Here is a 20248-nt window from a genome sequence, read left to right as displayed (position 1 = left end):
AACAGAGCTTACTTTCCGTTGAATACTATAACATATAGTGTATGTCGTTTTATTTCATTGCCACATACAATCACACCTGTCGTTCCTGCGCAGTCACTCCCCGTCCGCCTTGTTCAGGGCCCGACAATCAACAACTCTTTATACAACCTTGGAAGCATCTGATAATTGGTTACATTTCTCAGTAACTTATAGCACTATGGCCTGATTTGGGCTGCAGTGTTTGAGTCCCAGCGTAGTACACTACGCTGAGGTCTCTACTTCTCAACGTTTGCTCAAATGTTTACCGTGATGTCACCTGAAAGTGGGGGTTCACTTCCTTTTCACTTCCCACCTCTATTTAAACCCTCACACTCTCACACTCCCACTTCATTTCTTCATCTACCATCACTCTGACCATCATGGAATCCATCATGGCTACCAATGTTATCAACAAGGGGACTCCAATCGCCCCACCTCCTGGCCCAGCTGAAGCTCCGGCAGTGTCCTTTTTGAGCTCTAAGTCTACAACCGCAGCAGTCAATCTTGAAGCCAAAGCACCATTCTCAGCTATCCAGGCCCTCTTTGATCATCTCCACACTCACCCTGACGATGTTGCTAAGCTCAACGCAACCTACCCTCACCGGGGCGTCATCAAGACTGCTGCTCTGCACAAAACTGAGTCGGATCAGAAGTTTACCATCGACCTCTCACCCATGCGAAACTCTCGGATTCCGGAAGTTCTACGTGAGTCCCTGGATCCTAATGGCCTGGCCGAGGTCCTCGACTTCTTCAACGCCCTCAGTGCTCAATATGTGCCCACCATACTGTCTTCTCTGAGTATCCTCGCCGGTACCGATCTTGCTGCAGCACACACCTCATACAATATGAACTATCGCCTGTGTGACTACAATCCTAACACGGCCGCCCCCGACTCATCGAATGGATGCGGAGCTCACACGGATTATGGGACCTTCTCCATTATCTTCCAGGATGGCACGCCCGGCCTGGAGCTCGAAGAAACCCCTGGCATGTGGGTTCCTGTCCCCGGAGATGCCACAGTTGTCCTGACTGGATGGTGTGCGGTTATTCTGAGTGGTGGCCGGGTTTCCGCCGCCAAACATCGTGTTCGCCGTGCCCCGGGCGTGCGTCGATTGAGCGCAGTCTTGTTCGTGGCCCCTGACCTTGACGTGAAACTGAAGCCTCTTGGTGATTCCCAGCCGGTCAGACCGTTCTCCGAGACTATCATGCGTGGAGACCTGGATGTTGAGACTTTCAAGGATGTCATGGGGAAGAGATGGCGATACCGGGAGGGAAATGAAGAGATGGACGATGCGGACTCTCTCTCCCAGGACAACGAGATTGAGAACATGGTATGGGGCTAAGCTTGGGGACACTAACGTCCAGTCTTCGGTACAGTGGCTTTGGGGTAATTGGCTCTGAGGCGATATGAACAGATAGAATTCGCTTTCTTCGTTTCTGGTCTTTCTGGCCGTGGCTTGGTTTTCTCTTCTTCTCTTTTCTTGATGTGTTGGTGCTAAGGCCTCCGTCTTTTATGGAGATGCCTGCATAGATAGCCACGCCGTTGCAAATTAGAGGAAATTCACTCTATAGCCATGCTATGAATTACGTGGCTTTAACATTTGACAAGTGCTGCTATTAGAATTCTCGTGTTGAACAGAGATTTGGCTTCAAAGCCGTTATACCAATAGTGTACATGGTCTTCGTAGTCACGGGTCTGCGTGCTAGGAAGTAGACGGCTATAAATTTCCGACTGCGAGTGTTCCCTTCGACCTTGCTAGCAGAAAAGAAGCTTATAACGTCTAGAGGATACCAACCTAAACGTCTACTGGGAGGAAGGATCCTTGGACATTCGTAACGGGAGAGGAATAGACGGGGAGAAAGTCCTGATTCCGCCGGGGGTACCTGAAATCACACCGCAATTATCCAGGCCGCCGAGGTTTATCAATTTAGTCAAAAACAATGTACTGTCCTAATTCTCCTCCGTCGTCTTTAGCAAAGTCTTAAGTATGAAGACCGAGTATGAAAGGAAAACTTCTCGAATTTCGTCATGAACCACATTATGTGCTACGCGGTTATCTTCTTTTCTACAGCCGATCCTAAGTATGAAATACATATGATAACAGGTAGAAGATATTAAATCGCTTGTCATTGATTGTCATTAAGGAAAGTGGTTGGTATACACAGTATTCAGCTCATACTCCGAGATATCATTCCATCTTCATTCAAGGGAGAGCAGCAGGGGAGTAGCTCTGGTCAGGCTTGACAACCTCACCACCAGCAACCTGCTTATCGGTATAGGCAGGCCAGATAATCTGGCGAGCCTCGTTGACAACAGAGAGGGTAGTGAAACCATTCTCCGCGCCGAACTGGTCGCTCCAGCCGGAGGTGACGGTGTATCCACCGCAGGTGACGGGGCCACCGTCGGCCTGGGAGGCAGGGCTCCCCTCCACAATGTAGGTGCAGGGAGTGGCATCGCCGGCGCCGGGGTAAATGCCGAAAGTCCAGGTGCAGGAGGTGTCTTCGTCGTTGCAGACACGCTTGGTGTCCTGGAGGGTCCACTGGGGGCTGTCGGCCATCATAGACTTAGCGGAAGTGTCCGCAGGGGCAGCGAAGGCCGAGGAGGCCAAGAGGCCAGTAGCAAGGAGGAGCTGGGTGAGCTGCATGATGATGGTTGAGTGATTGAGTGGTTGAGTGTCTGATTTGATTTTGAAGGATGATGAGGAGGATAGTATGGGAGGAACGGGCTATTTATGTGTTTTCCTACATGATATGATATCAAACTTGAGCCCATTGCAGGTCACATTTCGAAATAGAACTATAGGGATCCATGGATGTAACGTCGAGTCGGGTAACACCTGGAATACGTTGCTCCACAACGGTGTCTTGATTATGTGCAGACTTAGGTAGAAGTGAGACAGCCCTACAACATCCTATGATTTGTGCGTTATTCTCTATTCTTGATTTCTCCACATGGCTGCCAACATTGAACATAAATTCCTTTTTTATCTAAGACATCTTCAAAACCCAACCAATCGGATCATTGTATAGCTCCAGCTTCACCCCGCAAATGTGGTCAGACCGGCTGTCGATCACCGATGACTCTGTGCCAGATTCTCTCATACGAAGTACGAAGTGAGCAATATTGGATGGTCTGATTTCCAAGGGTCGAGAGAATTATTTTGGATGAACCCCGTAACCCCGGTTACGGACGCCACGATTTTCACGCCACCCTCAGGAACCCTGGAATGGTGAAACGGAAGAATGATAGAAGTGGGTGGGGACTCAAGAAGGGTATGTATTCATTGGAGAATAGCTGCTTGGGTAAGAACATTGCCAAGGTGCCCAGATGAAATGGCATCGGGGCATCTTTGATGAATAGCCGACCTGCCCCGGACCGCATTCCATATCCGGGATAATAATTAAGCTGTATTTAGATACACTTTTACGGAGTATACATTAATAGATCATAACAATTCAATTTCCAGAACCCACACTTAGGCTTCCCATTTTTCGTTCTGGTTAGGCCCCCCATCTCTGTTCTGGAGAGTCGAGGTCTAAATCGAGCAGTTCAGCTGATGGCCACTTGTCTTTTTTTTGTCCTCGCCACGTATCAGCCGCAAGGTGTTCCGAAGCTAAGATCATATTGCAGATGATTCTCCGATTTATGCGGCCTTCAATATGAACGGATCTCGAGTGATCCGGGGCTGCAGTATCCACCAATTCGCTGGTCCTTGGACCCCACTCTTTCGTATTTTCCAAGTAGGCAGTGACCACCTCGTTGAGAGCTTTTCGCTTATTTCGCAAATATGTTGTATAGACCCCAAGTTCGATTTGGATTGGCTAGTACTTCCGTACATTCCGATTTGAGGCGATGAAGGGTTTGCCTTTTTCTTGATTATCAGGCCGCGAGCCTTCCAATATCAGTTTCGCATGACGTATCGTGTTAGGCAAGCCATGGTCCAGGCCGCCACTGCCTCATCCCATCAATTCAATTCAGAAATAATCGAACAAAATCATCCTATCGAGGCAAGTTAACCAGAGCGTGAGAGCGTTGCTGACGGTGGAGTCGGGTTCTACCGCGGTGACCTTTAGAATGGAAAGCGCACTTTCCTGGCTAGGAAGGCGGTATGTGTGGCTATTTATAAAATATCGACTCCTTTGGCCTCAGGCCATCAATATATATGTTGTATCTTTCATAACAATAGCTTGTGGCGAATTTGGTTGTTCATGATGACCATGGCTCACTAAGATCTGGGGACTTTGAAGGGGGGTAAACTTGGTCATCGATCTCACAAATTGCTATATCCGTACTTTGGGTCCAAGGAAAGCCGACAGATATTGTACCTTCCAAGTGCGACCACATTCGCGTTCATCCGGGGATCTCCTGGAATCGATGACATCGAGTGGGGAAGTCTAGGTGATCCGTTGACACGACCTGCGGGAACGGTCGCCTGGGAGGTGCACATGAAGCTCGTTGCGGTATACGGGGCTCGTTGGAGTATGGTGGTGCCATCGACCTCGATTCCGTGAGGTCCTTTGAACCCATCTTCGTATAGAATGCAGCCGGCTGGAGAAAACTTCCATCTCTGCGGGGGATTTACTGGGAAGTTACGGGGAAACCGTTTGTTGGTTAGATACACCACATCCTCCATATATGAACACGAACTCATTCTGGGTTCGCTTAAAATGAAAAACTAGCTTACTACAGTAGCATGAAATCACGAGCCGGGCTTGCCCGTGAGATAAATCACGCCGCGCCTATCAGTAGCATACTTGTCTTCATTCCATAGGAAAGTATAGTTTATGGTTGAAACTGGGCTTGCTCGGTAAAGAGATTCAAACCCAGGGGCAAAATCTCTTCTTCACTCGGTAGTGTACATGACATCCGTCCGTGCGGTGTACTTGACACCTCTAAACACATCGTCTCCACCATGTAACAAGTTCCTTTGTTGGAAGATGAGAACAGACCCCGTCTTTGGGAACACCCGAACCGCCTCTCTCGGATTGGTCCCAGCCATGAATGAGGTGGCACCGCCTAGAAGAGTCTCAGTCTCCGAAGTACAATCACGGTCGCCAACTTGAACATCCTTGGACCCAACCTCAACAGGGTCAGTATCCCAGTCCTTTCCAAACCCAAACATCAAATTCGACTTCTCCGCCTCGTCAATATGAGGCTGCAGCTCTTCCATATCCTGTTCCCCGTCTCCATTCAAATACAATTGAATGGTATAAAGTGACTTCTCTAGCCCGTCAGGCGTAACATAACACGCATCCCAATGAGGTCGGAAATAATCCCCGCCCTCATAACGTAGGAACCGAAGGCGCTCATTCAGCCGACTGAGACGGAGTACTTCACCCCGTTTCGCTGGCCCGAGACCTGTAACGATGGGTTTGCTCTGGACACGGTCGAGTTCACATTCGCGTATGAAAGGCATGAGTCGCTCCAAGATTCTGTCGGCAATTTCCGGCGAGTCCAATATAATTCGTTCACTTTTGCGTGAGTCGAGGGCCATTACTTGGTTGCCGCCGCCGGCGTTGATCATCGCCGGTTCCCATGCGGGGGGCGACAGGGTCGAGTCTGGGAGTTGAGTCCTTGTTGACTCTTCTGCTAGACGGATGAGCTCTTTGCATTCGGCTTCGGTGAAGATGTTGTCCACTATAACGGCGAAATGGCCTTTGTATTCGCTGATCGGTGGGGATGTATGCTCGAAATCAAGTTTGCGGAGGGTTGCATTTGGGGCTGAACCCTGGAGGAAGTCATCTTCGATCTTTTGGTCTGTCATTGTTGCTGTGGTCTCAAAATGTGGGAATTCGAATCTTTTTATTTTGTTTTGGGGGCGGAGCCTCTTCTACCCCACTTTTTTTGAGGCTCTGCTCGGGGGCGCAGTTGATCCCCACCTGGTGAATTGCGAATTGTCGTGGCAGCCCAAGGATCGATGAAAAGACATTCGCATCTCCTCGAAATTTTCGTCTTCAATCAGCTTCATTGTAGCATGAAGGAAAGCTTGAGATTTATTGAGCAATTATCCAGAAATTCTAGGGTTGTTCTTGTGAGTCGATCATACCTTGATACATTCATCAATTCCCAGAATGCAGCGGTTACATAAGGCCCGTCACGCTTGAGGCAGTCGTGTGTCGGATTCTGGTCTGTGTGGGGTATGCCGAAAGACAGATGCCTCGCCTGTCCTGCCCATGATGAATTTCAAGGTGTGAAAGTTGCCGTGCTGGTTGATGTTGATGGGTCCTGGTGAAGGTGGACAGGAAGTATCGGATGATGGGCTACAGGAGTCTCTACAGACCAGCCAAGGTCGAGACAGCATGCTGGAGAGCTAATTCTACGAAGAAGTTTGCAGAAGTGAGACAATGGAGGACTTGTTCCATCCAGTCTCTATAGCTTCGTTGGCCAACAAAGCGACATAGACTGCACCCGGTGCGGCTCCTTAGATTTTTTTGCGTCCAGATAATTCTGTAACGGGAGGGTTCTTATTCATCAAAGCCGCACCTGGGCAGCTTCATTAGCAAAAGCTTGCTTCAAACTGAACTCACTCAGGGTAAGACCGGCCACCTAGGGCCAAAGACACAGGTAGTGTGATGGAGCTGTAATTCAAGGCAGTTACGAATTAGGGGCCTTTCAAAACCTTTCAAAACCTTTCAAAGGGGAATACCCGAATCAAATTTGGAAAGGAAATGGAAGTGCACTCCAGGTACCTAGAAAAATAAGAGTATGTAAGCATTGACTCAGCCACTTGTGGCACAGGAGATTGTGGCTGGAGTTTCCTGATTGGTTCACGGCCCATCTCATCTCTCACATCCTCCCATCCTCTCATTACTGGAACAGCTTTAAGCAACAAAAATATCATTATCTGTCATCCAACATCAAAAACACTCTCTCTTATTCGACTCTGGAAATTTTTATTTGACACTTCATTATATAACAGACGATACGGGGTGATCTCATCGCCCGCAAAACAATCACTGCGATAACTCGTTGCCTTCCACCTTGCTTGATTGTGCACTTCGAAACTCAGGTGCCTATTCAAATATATATCTATATAACTTATCCCCTGAGGCCAATTCGGGACATTTTTGGGGCATATTTGACCATTTAATCGAGTCACTCACAAAAAGCCATGTCAACTGCCCAGTCGATGGCTGCTACCAATCAGAACTCCGTGACTGGCACCAGGGAAACTTCAGGGCTGGACTCGGAGATTCAGCTTGTTTCATCACTAGCAAAACTACAAGAACTCGAACGCAAGGTAAGTACAGGAGCCCTTGCAACTCTGCCACAAAATCAAGTTAACAAGATATCCAGATCCATGAACTGCGTGGATTCATGCCTCAAGGCCTGCTAGAACCTCTAGTGCCTATTGCAAATCCAGATAAAGTGGCACTCGGCAATCCAGTCGCTGAAACACCGCGGGTTCTCCGGGCTAGTCTGGATGAGACCGCACGCGCACGCGTCGCTGATGTCCAGCAATTTCAGTCCTTGTGGCGGGATCCGGAATTGACGTCCGTATGGGCACATGTTGAATCACGCATCAAGGAAGCCAATGGTCAGCTTCTTCAGCCGACGGGGAAGTGGGAAAGGGATTATGACGTTCTTCTAGAAGAGCTAGCGCAAAAGGAAAAGTCCAAAATAGATGAGCGTCAGCGCGAGAACGAAGAGGCTGAACGTACTAAAGCGCAGTCTACCGAGGGCGAATGGAAGAATGTTTTGGAGCGATTTGCTCAGCGGGATATGCCAGGTGTACGGGTTATCAAGGACTTGGATGGGACTTCACTAGCAGTAGCACTTGTCAGAGCTGGTGTTGTCTTCCAGGTCAAAGGAGTATCTTTCCCTGGCTCTCCGGTCTCTGGCTGGGAGGTTTCAAGCAAGATCGCTGGCCGGTCACCTACGAAACTTGAGAATGCTATACTGGGATGTGTGGAGTCACGGCCACGGAAATGGGACCTTGCTTTCTTGCTGGTATGTTATGTTTCTGACTCTGGAGGAGACACTTGCTAATTACCGATGCAGGATATGATTTCTTCCTATGCGGATATCAAGCAGACACCATGCGTCAAGTGCAATCGCCTGACTGATAACGGCGCCCAACTGCCAACCCTCCGACGACCTCAGGCGAATCAACAGTCTGTTGATGGACCAGCACGTATATACACCTTTGACGCATTGCACTATGGGTGCGCCTGATTGGAGAACCTGGGCAGGTCTCTTGGAACTCGGAGGAAAATTTTAGAAGGCTGCCACCCCATTGGCCTACATCTTTCATCAGCTTATCAGCTTTTGGGAAAAGAATTATTGAAACGTTCTAAGCGATCTCTCTGGATGTAAAAACATAACATGTAAATTACCCTCCGACACCCACATTTTCCTTTCACCTTCCCCCGTCCCATCAATTGCCATCAACGACTATGCTTCCCATAGATACTATCATGCCAAAATTCCGCCGGATACTCAACCCCATTCCGATCCCAATATCGCATTGGCACACAATGAACCTCCTCCTTCCCGACCCATTCCCCCCGCCGAACCCTGCCCCCGTTGCAATACTCAACAGCACTCCAGGTCCCGTGGTCCGGGACGTGGTACTTCCTAGTGCGGAAATCATAGCATTCGCCCGCGGGCTGCCGCACCCAAGGAAACGGGCTGTAGTTCGAGTCGGGGTCGTTGGGGTTGCTCCCCCATCGGGACCATTCTTGTCTTGTGGGTCCGGACCGGGATCGAGAGGATGATCTCCTGGTCTTGCTTTTGGGCTGGTCTATTCGGCCAACGTAGATGTCTGGCCCTTTGCCTGTTAGGACGTCAAAGAAGCGCCAGCGGCGTGGCCAGCGTTGTGGGTTGCCGGGGCGTGGATCTTTGGGCCAGATCCAGCCTAGTTGGGAAGGCATTGTCTTTTTCGGATCGGATACTTTGTCGGTGATGGCTTGGGGATGATGTTGGGTATGGAAAAGTTAGGCTACGCGGTTGGTAGAGATTATTTTCATGGGTAGGAAGGAGAAGAGGTAGGAGACCAGATAGCTTCTTTTATATTCTACGCTTTAAAATCCCAGTCAATGGACGCTTGAATAGCTTCCCGCGGCTTTCTTTATCTGTAAGACAGACTCCAATTGTCAATTGTAAAGAAGTAAGACATCAAGCTTTGTTGTGTATTCGTTTGTCTTTGCGCAGGAATTGAAACAGAACTGAACGCCTCATTGCTCCAGATGTCGCAACAAAGGGACATCTGGAACATCCGGCTGCATGCATATATTCCCGTAGGCAGAGGGTGGCTCAGACGATCAATAAAAGAGTATCTATGTATGTTGTATTTTATCTTTTTGTTGGGGCAACATGCACAACCCCATGTAGTCAGGTACACCCTTCCCGGCATCCTTTGGACATAGATCCAACTATCTAAGTACATACCTATGCAGGTAGATCATACAGGCCGACTAGGTAATAATCCACGCAGCGACTAAGCGAACAATGACCCTTCCAAGGTTGGAAATGAAACACATAAACATCTTGTGCCAAAAATATCTCGATTCTGATTTTGCTTCATTAATCGGCATTCTGAACATCAATACCCTCGCATCAAGCGACATCTCTTCAACACCATAGCTCCATCAAATTATCTGCGGAGGTCCCCAGCCCTGGGCTAATGGATCGCAATAAAAAGGGTCCATGCCACCAAGACTATGTCCGGCACCAAGACCACCGCACCGTAAGCCAGTCAATTCCCAAAAGATGATGTTCAAAGAAGAGAGGGAGACAAGGCCTACCGACACGCTGACATCTGCAATATAGTCTTCCAGGAAGGTGATGTGATGTATGAGGCAGTAAGGCGAAAGCTCCCAGAAAGGCAAGAATACGCCTGCGCATGTCACTCGAGGAACCGACATCGAAGCTACAGCTCCCGCTCAAAGTAATAGCAGGGCTAACAACATCGATCAGACAGATATCAAAAAGGGAGTCATGACTCCAACGCAAGAATCTCAAAGGGGAGCGGTAGGGCAAGAAGGACAAATCAGGAAGTGACCAACGAGGGATCCGGCTGCAAAACCAGGCCGCGCAAACAGGAACCCCAGGGCTAAGAGGGACAATCGAGAACATACTAGTGAGGAAGTGATGACCCCAAGTCAAGGCAGTACCTCTCAGCAGGAGCCCCATCGCCAGGGCGATTTTCGAAAACAAGATGACTTCCACCGACAATGACCCTGACATCAACAGCCATCTTCTCATCAACACAACAACGTGCCATGTCTTTCAACCCAGTCTATGCCGGCCGTCAAGACAATGCTTCCTATCCCTGTCATATTCACCAGCATTGCTATATTCACCAGCGCAGCCCTGTCATCCAGCCCGGCGATCTCTACCCGAAGAGTGATGTCTACCATCGACGGGTCAATTCCCCACAAACCATAGTGCCTATGGACGATGAAGAATATCAGGCCTATAACAGAGATGTCCACAGTACTATCAGTCAACAAGGCATGAGCCAGCAACTTGATGTCCTTGGGCACTTTGATACTCAAGAAGCAAGCAATGCTATCCAGCATGCCGGTATCCGTTACCCAGGATTTTCCTCCCAGGCACGCATGCTTCTCGAACCATTCAAAAGCGACATTGGCAACGTCCACCAGGAAGCTGGTAACGACCAAGACATTTTGCCCGAAGCACCCATGGCTTTTGAGCAGATCAATGAGAGTGACATCCACCCGCCTCATGAAGTTATGGATCTAGAGCCATTCGACAGCAAGTACAATGAACTCTACCAGCAGGGAGTCAACATGAACTCCCGAACTGACTTGAATGACCGTCAGCCAAACCAGGCGTATGAGGCATACGGTCCCAACGCCGCAGACCTCACCAAGACCGAAGCCACCGCTGGGGAATCCAGAATAGGAAAGGGAGAGGCGCTGCGAAAGGCTTTGGACGAGCCATTCGACATTGACGTCATGCTCAGCTGCAACAACGTGTTGCTGGCCACAGCTGCGAGCTACCACATGGCCGGCCTTGCGAACTCCTACGCAGAGGATCAAATCAGCCGTCCAGTGGATGCCAATCGGCACCTCGAGCATGATTGGATCATGGGAACCCTGAAGGTCAACCTCATCTACCTTGAGGCTCGCCGGCGCCGTGAGCAAGCCATGAAGGAAAACTGAGGCTAAAGTGAGGCCCAGGTGAAGGTGCCCGGTGCCAGATCGAAGTCAAGTCGGGTAGGAAATCTGTCCGTGATGTGAGGACATATTGAGGAAGAATACCTTGAAAGGGAGGGTTGATGCAACAGAGGTTGTATTGTATGCAAAAATCAAAGATACTAAAAAAAATCAAAATCTCCAACCGACCATCATCGCTTATTATAAGTAAAATAAACAGATTAGACAAAGGATGAAATGCAAAAATAAATAAATACACATGCTAATAAAAGTATCACCCAACGCCGTCTTCCTGCTATTACCGTAAATCCAGATCGCTTCAGCAATGCAACGCCCCAAAATAAAGGAATGTGTTCATGACAAGTCAACTCGAGTGCACCAAGTGGGTGCTTTTCAAGTGGCGAGAACGCCAGCACTGCCCGCAAACCAGGTGAACGAAGCGAATGTGATCACGGCCATGCCGACGGTGAATTTGATGGCTAGGCGACTGGTTTCGGACAGGGCGCCGCTACAGGTGGCGCACTTGAATTCTGGACAAAAGTTAGCAGCCTGTTCAGACGAGGATGGTTTAAATGCTCACCATTCAGTGGGGTATACGGCTGGGGGGTGTACATCCCAAATACGTAACCGCCGTTCTGCGAGCTCAAATGTCCGGCGCTTGCGACATCGCTGATTTCTTTGTCGGCATCATAGACGATCAGAGTATACGACGCGGTAAGCAACGGAATGGTGGCCGATTTCTGGTATTTTCCAGTATCCCACACGATGCTTCCAGTCTCCTTTACGGTCATGTTGGAAGAGAGCGTATATTTCATAGCGTTGAGACTGCACGAAGCCACGACGTTGACTGCAGACGGCGTGACCGACAAGGAGGTATAGTTCCACACAAATGTCACATCCTCGCCGATCTTGTAGTAGGTCGTTGACGAGGAAGCGGGGGTGATCATGGACACACCGCCAGGAGCGGCAGCAGGGTCAATGGAGATCGAGCTGGTAGCGGTAGTCTTGCTTGTTCCTGTCTTCGTCCCAGTTTCTGTGCCAGTCTTCTCGGAATCGGTTGCAGTTCCTGTTTTGGTGTCGGTATTTGAGTCGGTATTTGTCCCAGTGGTGGTTCCGGTAGAAGTCTTAGGGGCAGCGGAGGTATCCGTGGTAGGTTCGGAGGGTTCAGCTGTTGCTGTCTCTGTGGTGTCTGAAGGGAAGTCAGCATCAAGGGTACAATGGTATGATGAGAGCCCTCAATTACCTGCTCGCTTATCCAAGTGACCGCCCAGAAGTTCTCCATAGGGTGGCCATGGCCAAGCCGATGATATGGTTCCCAGCAACAGGATGGTGCAAAGCACGCTCAGTATGAAACACCGCATGTCGAGGATTGGGAAAAAGATCTGGAGGTTCGAAAAATTAAGCGACCGAGGTGTTACTCCTTGGGCTGAAAGGCGGATTGATCACGCCCCTTGCACAACCCGGTGTGACCTGTCAAAAAAGAAAGGCCTCGAAACAGGCTTATCGATTTGGTTTCGGTACCAAGCAATTTCGGTTGCTACGGAAGGACGATCAAAAGGACGTGGAGTGCAGAATATGGTATTGATCCCCCCAGTCTTGGCGCTAAAACATGCAGATCTCGCGAAGGAATTTCGCGGTAAATAACTTCAGAGCAGTAAACGAATGTACGAATGTCTTCACAGATGATTGGAGAGAAGGGGAAGAAACAGAGAAAGAGAAGATGCGATGTTTGAGTATTGCGGGGCTAAGCCCAAATAGGTAGTGACTGTCCAGCATGTGAGACATCAGCTATTTATAGGCAAAACTATTGGGAGAGTGATTTATTGTGGTTTATTTGACTATACGCAGTATCTATCTCTTCAATTGTGAGTGCAAAATGACCTCTAAATTATAAGACATGGTCTTTATTAGGGGACTGTACGGAATATCCATGGATATCACATCAAACTAAAACAAAGGTTCATGCAATATATACTTCAGTTTCAGGCACAATATAAGTGATACTTCAATCCATCCTGGCGAGATACTCACCCAAGTCATTCGAGTTTGGCCAGTATTCCAGTCATTCCAAGAATATACAACCCAAGATAAGCAAATGATGGCCATAAACCATGACATAGTATAGTTGCACAACGCAACAAAAACCGCAGAAGAGCCATCAACGACAAGGTCCTTATCACCCAGCGGCATATTTCTTCTGGTCCTACTATGGAAGTGCATATGATGATAACTATTAGAACCGATGTTTGATGTCAGCCGTGTTGTAAACGACAACGAACCCAAAGTAGACATCTATTATCGCCACCTAGCTGCTGGTACCCAAGGTCGAGCATGTTTCGGTTCCGCCGAAGAAGTTTCCCAAATATGGGGGTGGCGATCTAACCACAGTCATGGTCACCCAAAACCATTGGGAGTACAGGGATCGGAATGGAGAAGAAGGATGGGTGGGGAGATATATGATACTCTCTACTATTTATGATGGGGAGACATGGAAGGATAGAGTGGATGTGGCGCTAGTGGGGATTTGTATAAAGAATTTGATATCGGAGCGCTCCTGGAACATCCATGGATCTTAGGAGAGATAACTAGTAGAATAATCAATGTGCTATCAATTAAGCCTAACTTATACGCTGAAACATGCTGAAATTAAAGCCCAGTAAAAGTTCCAAATCTCGAAGAGAACACGGAAACTAGAAAGCACGTATCACAATCTGATGTTCGCGGCGAGATGAAATCCCAGATCCCTCTAAGCAGAGCTCTTGGGAACAGGGTTGAGCTGGATTCTGTCGCATCCAGCCGGGAGAGCAGGCTCCTGAACAGTCTTGCTGAGGAAGTGCAAGTTGGGGAGCAACTGGCCGGCCTCCACATCGGCGGGGCACCCTAAAAAGAGGAGTCAGCCATTTGCACTCGGCACGATCATTCCTTGGAAAGGGGACATAGTAAGAACTTACACAACCATCCGTCCCAGGTCTCACTGGGGCCCTGGACTCCGTGGCGGCCGATAGAGAAGCCCTTCGAGCCATGGGTGGGATTAACGCTGATCTGGGCGCGCTCCTTGCGGACGCCTACATGGTACCAACATCGTTAACATTCAAGTTCAGGAAACAGTCTCATCTAGATCCGAGCAGAGCTATCTTACCTTCCACGTTGATCAAGTCGAGAGTCCAGGGGGCCTTGGTCTCAGTATCCAAGACGATGGTGCCGTTGACGAAGGAGAAGGCGGCGGCGCGGCTGGCCGGGGCTCCCGAGAAGACAGCTTCGCTGTTGAGCGGGTCACTGATCAGTCCGTGGCCAACGGAGAGGTACAGGTCGTTGTGGGAGCTGTTGCTGGCGCCGGAAGTCTTCAGGTTGAAGAGCTTCTCGGATGGGGCGGCAGCCACAGCGGTGGCTAGGAGAGCGACGGTGGCGAAGAACTTCATTTTTGATAGTAGGGGAAGAGGTTGAGTTGGGGAGATTTGAAGTTAAGGGTTGCTCGAGGGTGTTTGATTGTTTTTATATCTTCTTTTCAAGAGAGGGGTAGAATTTTGACGGGGAAGTGACGCATTTATATGCTTTGGGATATCCATGGGAGACAGTCGATGAACACATGCTCCACGGTGGAGTATAGGGCCGACTGTTTGGAGTATCCAAGGCTGATGCAGATCCTCCGTTGGCGTCCTTTAAGATCAAAATAGAAGCCGTCATTGGTAAAGCATAGCTCTCGATTTATGCTTCTTCTTCTACTTCCCTTGACTCAGCCTTCTGGCGATGCCACTCTTGTGCTTTTTTCCTTTGTTTTTGTTTGCAGCATGCAAGGCGCTGGCAACTTTTGGGCCGACATAACAACTATGGCTGCAGGATCTTGCCTGATCCACGCTCCTGTATCAGAACCGGCGTATATGGGGTAAACGAAAGGACTAACGCACCGGATACTGATTACAATCGACATGCTGGAAGTCATTAAGTGGGTACCTGACTACCTATACCATCCGAACCAGTCATGATTGTGGTCGAGTGCAGATCACACCCACTGGTGCCCCTTCTATCCATCGATGGAAGGAAGACAAAGATTGGTGATCTCAATGATGTGCTTTTGCTCCCTATGATAGGGTTTCACAGTGATCTCAGGTGAATTTTGGAATTCTGTTTCAATGATTTCATATCACAAGAAAACACATCAATCATCCTGAAACCCTTTCCGCCACTGAAATAAAAGAAGACAAACGAATGCCAAGATCCCGTGGAGCCTTTTCCCCTGAATCCTGTCTGGCTTGTCGATGAATATCGGGTCGTTGCGACTCTTACGGAGTACTTTGCATAAACGAAAATCTCTTGCCTATTTGGCTCGGTATATCCTCGCTTCTATATTTTTTCTCTTGCATCATTGATAATTTGTGGTCCCACCAGAAATAGAACACGGCTGAAAACATGGAAAGTTGAGGAGCCATTAGAAATATTATTAGAACATCCGGCCCCTTTCTTTGATGAGTTATCGGGAAGTACGGAGTAGCATAAGGCACTGAAATACTGACATGTTCTTTCATACTTGGCGTACATCATGGCCAGTGTAAATGAACGCATGGCTTTGAGTTAAACGGCAGCTTGCCTCTATGCGTGCTAGAAGCCCTTGGTACTGTCCCACAGGGCGTTTTAAGCATGTGCCTAGTGGATACCATCTACGGCAATGAAGTAACTATAGGTACGAATTATGCAGTACTTAGAGAGTACACCGTGTTTAACCGTGCAATCGCATAAAGGGTATCGGCATTGTCATTGTCATTCATCATCTCGTGAAACCCACTAGTTATCGTACATGAATATCCCCAGAGTAAAAAGGAATATAGCCTGCTCAAATTCTGCCTCGGAATGCCCACAGTCCACTGGCGGAACCATCACCGACCCCGATTATTGGCATTCCGGGCAAATTCAGGCTTCAGTGTCCACCGACCCCGACGATCGCGGCCATGTTCAAGTGTCGCAACCTTCTTCAACGACTCCTGGAACTCAGCAACACGCTGCGGATTGGAGCAGTAATGATTGAAATGGTGAACAATCGCCTGCGACAGGGTCGGCCCACGCTGAGAGGCAAGGAAATCACGGATCAAGGGCATAAAATCTTTGCCGCGGGGCATCCGCGCCGATGGACTATCGGAGCCACTGCTTCTCTGTCCAGCAGCTGCGGCAGCAGCAGGGTTGAGCCTAGCCAACAGGTCTGAGGATGATGGTCCTGCCCCAGCAGGGCGAGCTGAGCTACCAGCAGCCCGTGGATCTTCGCGGCCTCCCATCCCAAAACGGCCTGTCCAGGTGGGAAGTCCAATTGGGAGTGCCCGGGCGGTTTCTTCGGCTTTGCGGAGCTCTTCGGCGGCTTCATCGGCGACGCGGCGAGCTTCAGCTTCGATCATCTTGGGGTCTGCGCGAAGGACTCGTTTGCCATTTACGATCTGCTCGTGCTGCACTGCAGAGTGGACGCCAGAACGAGCGAAGATACCATGCATAATGCGGTCTTCGGAAGTTTTGGCATTTTTCTCCTCTTCGGCGGTGTTTTGGAATTCTTCGACCTTGGCGATACCATGGATGTCGTTGATGTCGTCTTCCTCGGGAGTCCGGGCAGGCTTACTCTTGCTGCCACGTTTATCATCTTTAGCCTCTTCCTGATATGTGACTTCAGCATCCTTGAAGAGTTTAGTCGTCTCCAACTCGTCGTCATTTTCGTCCGTAAGAGTAAACAGATCATAAAGATCACTCAGCTGGAAACCTTCTCGTTGGTGAGGATCACGGGTGATTTTATTGGTCAAGAATTGCTTAAAGATCTGGCGGTGGTAGATCTTCTCTTCGATAGTGCCCTTGGTCATCAAGCGGAAGATCGTGACATCACGTTTTTGTCCCAGACGCCAGGCGCGCTCTCGCGCCTGCAAGTCAGTCGATGGGTTCCAGTCGGGATCGTAGATAATGACACGGTCAGCACCTGTCAGATTCACTCCGATTCCGCCCACACGGGTGGTGAGTAAGAAAACATGGATATTGGGGTCGTTATTGAAATCATCAACCAGGCTCTGTCGCTCCTTGATAGGAGTAGTCCCGTCCATTCGGCGGCAATTGAACCCACCCAGCACCCCAAGGAATTTCTCAATGATGTCTAGCATCAGACGGCCCTGGGTGAAAAGCAGCGTCTTGTGGCCAGTATCTCTCCAGACCTCAAGCAAACCCTTCAAAACTTTCATCTTGCCTGACCGCTCCGCATCACCATAGTCTGCCTCGCGAGAGCGCAATGTGTGGTCTGCCAAGTCTGGATGGTTGCTGATCTTACGCAGGATGTCGATGCCATACAAAGAGTTTCTTCTCCCACGTATAATAGACTTCATGTCGTCCGAGCCAAGGAATCTCTTATAGATGGTTCGCTGGAGTTGGGTCAATTTGCAGAAAATGACCTGTTCGCTTTTCAGCGGCAGATCAGATGTTACATCAGCCTTGAATCGCTGGAGCAAATAAGGACTGATGGCATCTTTGAGAGTTTCTGCACATTTTGCAGCCGTCTGCACTTGCAGGTTCGATGCAGAGGCATATCCACCCTGACGGATGGGGATCTCAAACTGATTTTTGAATGTAACAAGGTTCCCCAGACGCATCGGAAACACAAAGTCAAATAGTGACCAAAGATCCACCAGGCTGTTCTGCATTGGGGTCCCCGAAAGAATGATACGATGTGGAGTGCGGAGTTCCTTGCAGCTGAAGGTGATACCTGCATCTGGATTGCGGATTTTATGACCTTCGTCAAGGATAGCGCATCCCCATTCGACATCAACAAGAGCATCTGCATAAGATTGTAGACCTGAGTATGTAGTCACGAGGACATGGCCATCCTCCGTGACACGCTTGATGATCTTTTTAGCCGCTTTCTGACCAGCGGATAGGTGACGAGAGCTGTGACTACCCATCATTTCTGACGTAAGCGCATTTTCTCGGCTGCTTTCCTTGCCAATATTTATCATTCCGCTGCCTGAGGAGTGTAGGATGGAAACACGGAAGGGTGGCCACCAGCGGTGAAACTCATTAACCCATTGTTTCATAAGAGTTGCGGGGCAAACAACGATGGCCGGTTTGGTGAACTTCTTGCTATGATGCAGTGCCGCAAGATAAGAGATCGCCTGGATAGTTTTCCCCAACCCCATCTCGTCTCCAATGATTCCGCCGACAGTTTGCTGGTGCAGCTCCCAAAGCCATTGAACTCCAGTTTTCTGGTAGGAAAACAGGAAGCGACTAATGTCCCCAGGGACCCGCAATCCATTGTCAAGCTCCATGGCTGGTTCAGTGGGATGTGGCCGGAGCCACTCCTCTTCTTCGTTCAGGCCAACTTCGACAGAATGACTGTCGGCATGTTGTCGAGCAGAGCTTCGCCGACTGATCCATTCCTTGACGCGGGACTGATATATTGCCTCGTTTCCATCATCGACCCCACTCAGGTCTTCAAGCTCAGTGGTCACTTTTCCTTCTTTGCGCTTGCGACTTGGCTTGGCCTCAGGGAGAGTATCAGGCATGAACTCTTCACCCTCGGATGTAGTGTCGGCATCAGAGGCAACATAACTTGCCGAAGAATCTGCTCCCGGGGATCTACGATGATCCACCTTCCTCCGTTTCCTCTTGCTTTCGATGCTCTCCTCAAAGTCGAGGTCTGGACGTGCAAGGTCCCGGTGGGACACGGCCGGCTGATGTTTGGCTTGTTCGCGCTCCTCCTCCTCCTGCTTTTGATCCTCTGTATCGACAAGTGCATCGTGGAGATTGGCAAGTGGTCCATCTCTGGAACCCTCTTGCATCAATGCGAACGGGGTGATCTTTCCTGTTCGCAGGAGATAGTCGCGGCGGGACTCGTTCGGCTGTCGCCCTGATCCATGCGCTACCGTCGACTTTCCCTGCGACTCACGCCTTTCGTCAATGCGCTGTTGTATGTCCTTCAGGTCTTTCCCTAGGTCGGCCTTGCGCGTCTGCAGCCTTTTCAGCTCATTCTCGACCCGATGGCGAGTGGCGGCTCCGACGGGCTGCGTCAAGCGCTGCTGCGCTTGGCGGACCTGTGAATCGACCCGCCTGTGGATGGATTTAGTAATGCCATCGAATATTAGGGCATGCGCTCTTACTCCCGATCCACAAGGGCTTTCTCAAGTCGCTTGATGTCATTCTCTTCCGCTTTGTCGGCCAGAACTTTATCCGCCTTAAAAAAGAGAAATGTGAGTCCAAGGTAATAGGCAATCAAGGGCTGGGTCATACCTGACGAGTGATATCTCTCTCAAGATCATCCTGGTCGCGAACGTCTGCTTGGAGATCACGCAAGCGACTCGCCTCCTCGCTCGTAGACATTGTGAAAGTGGTCCAAATAAAGATCGTATTAAGTGAGAAGAGGTGAGAGACTAAAATGCCTTGTCTAGGGCAAGGTTAAACATGGTGATTACTCAAAGAGCAAATACAATAGTACAATAGCACAGGCAGCAATAAGTCTAGAAGAATAGCACCCAAATCTATATCTCTATCAGAGGCATTGGCACAATCGGCCACCGCCTGTGATACCGCTCACGTGACCAATCCCAATGACTCATCGAAAGTTTAGTCATTCCATCAGGCCCCGGATAGGCGGGGGGGTCCGGAGGTCTGGAGGTCTGGACCGGTATGGAGTATTCGACCTTGAAATATATATACCATATCTACGCCATTCTGGCTCATTGGTGAACTAGAGTCGCAAGGGGCCAGGGTCAACCGAATGCCAACTGTTCACTAAGAAGCAATGGCGGTGACGGGGTTTAGCTTTCACTGTGTGCCGTATCTCTAGCATTCTAGCGAGGTCCACTCGCGAATATCACAATGTGACAGAATGAATTTCGCAATTGAGGGCTACTTGAGAAAGACTGTCCTGAACTTTTAAAGGGAGAATAGATCTCTATACATAGCTTTTCTTCACTCATCTCACTTAAGAGTCCACCTCACCAGGCAAGGATGACAGGATCAAAAGAATGACTGTTCTGGATCTATAGGCTCAGGCGCAAAGGGGCGGTATAGCCTAAAAACAAATATCTGAAAGAGATCTGAAGCCGCCTGGGCAAATATATCAGACTATGCATTAGATGTGAAGGAAGAGACAGAA

General features: G+C 49.4%; 9 protein-coding genes across 9 annotated transcripts; 3 read left to right on the top strand and 6 right to left on the bottom strand.

The window, feature by feature from the left end:
- Positions 1-398: 398 nt before the first annotated feature.
- N7525_003476 (uncharacterized protein) lies at positions 399-1361 on the top strand (the record flags this gene model as incomplete). The annotated part of the gene is made up of 1 exon (XM_002559079.2): positions 399-1361. One exon carries the CDS (start codon positions 399-401, stop codon positions 1359-1361), a length of 963 nt encoding a protein of 320 aa, XP_002559125.2.
- An 861-nt stretch (positions 1362-2222) lies between these two features.
- Positions 2223-2663, bottom strand: N7525_003475 (uncharacterized protein; the record flags this gene model as incomplete). The annotated part of the gene is made up of 1 exon (XM_002559080.1): positions 2223-2663. One exon carries the CDS (start codon positions 2661-2663, stop codon positions 2223-2225), a length of 441 nt encoding a protein of 146 aa, XP_002559126.1.
- A 2199-nt stretch (positions 2664-4862) lies between these two features.
- On the bottom strand, positions 4863-5783 carry N7525_003474 (uncharacterized protein; the record flags this gene model as incomplete). Its single annotated transcript, XM_002559081.1, has 1 exon — positions 4863-5783. The coding sequence occupies one exon, from the start codon at positions 5781-5783 to the stop codon at positions 4863-4865; it is 921 nt and encodes a 306-aa protein (XP_002559127.1).
- Positions 5784-7130: 1347 nt separating this feature from the next.
- N7525_003473 (RNA polymerase II mediator complex subunit MED27 domain-containing protein) lies at positions 7131-8194 on the top strand (the record flags this gene model as incomplete). The annotated part of the gene is made up of 3 exons (XM_002559082.2): positions 7131-7259; positions 7316-7969; positions 8021-8194. 3 exons carry the CDS (start codon positions 7131-7133, stop codon positions 8192-8194), a joined length of 957 nt encoding a protein of 318 aa, XP_002559128.2.
- A 212-nt stretch (positions 8195-8406) lies between these two features.
- Positions 8407-8892, bottom strand: N7525_003472 (uncharacterized protein; the record flags this gene model as incomplete). Its single annotated transcript, XM_061212718.1, has 1 exon — positions 8407-8892. The coding sequence occupies one exon, from the start codon at positions 8890-8892 to the stop codon at positions 8407-8409; it is 486 nt and encodes a 161-aa protein (XP_061069739.1).
- A 1302-nt stretch (positions 8893-10194) lies between these two features.
- N7525_003471 (uncharacterized protein) lies at positions 10195-11148 on the top strand (the record flags this gene model as incomplete). The annotated part of the gene is made up of 1 exon (XM_002559084.2): positions 10195-11148. One exon carries the CDS (start codon positions 10195-10197, stop codon positions 11146-11148), a length of 954 nt encoding a protein of 317 aa, XP_002559130.2.
- Positions 11149-11535: 387 nt separating this feature from the next.
- On the bottom strand, positions 11536-12503 carry N7525_003470 (uncharacterized protein; the record flags this gene model as incomplete). Its single annotated transcript, XM_002559085.1, has 3 exons — positions 11536-11672; positions 11723-12331; positions 12386-12503. The coding sequence occupies 3 exons, from the start codon at positions 12501-12503 to the stop codon at positions 11536-11538; spliced, it is 864 nt and encodes a 287-aa protein (XP_002559131.1).
- Positions 12504-13888: 1385 nt separating this feature from the next.
- On the bottom strand, positions 13889-14561 carry N7525_003469 (uncharacterized protein; the record flags this gene model as incomplete). The annotated part of the gene is made up of 3 exons (XM_002559086.1): positions 13889-14022; positions 14094-14207; positions 14282-14561. 3 exons carry the CDS (start codon positions 14559-14561, stop codon positions 13889-13891), a joined length of 528 nt encoding a protein of 175 aa, XP_002559132.1.
- Positions 14562-16013: 1452 nt separating this feature from the next.
- Positions 16014-19470, bottom strand: N7525_003468 (DNA-dependent ATPase RAD26; the record flags this gene model as incomplete). The annotated part of the gene is made up of 3 exons (XM_002559088.2): positions 16014-19200; positions 19251-19324; positions 19381-19470. 3 exons carry the CDS (start codon positions 19468-19470, stop codon positions 16014-16016), a joined length of 3351 nt encoding a protein of 1116 aa, XP_002559134.2.
- Positions 19471-20248: the final 778 nt, after the last annotated feature.

Source organism: Penicillium rubens (genome assembly GCF_028828025.1).
Source record: "Penicillium rubens strain IBT 27055 chromosome Unknown utg000002l_segment0_segment0, whole genome shotgun sequence".
In the NCBI taxonomy this organism is placed as follows: Eukaryota; Fungi; Ascomycota; class Eurotiomycetes; order Eurotiales; family Aspergillaceae; genus Penicillium; species Penicillium rubens.
Note: the sequence above shows the minus strand (reverse complement) of the source record. Positions and strands in the feature narration are given on the sequence as shown.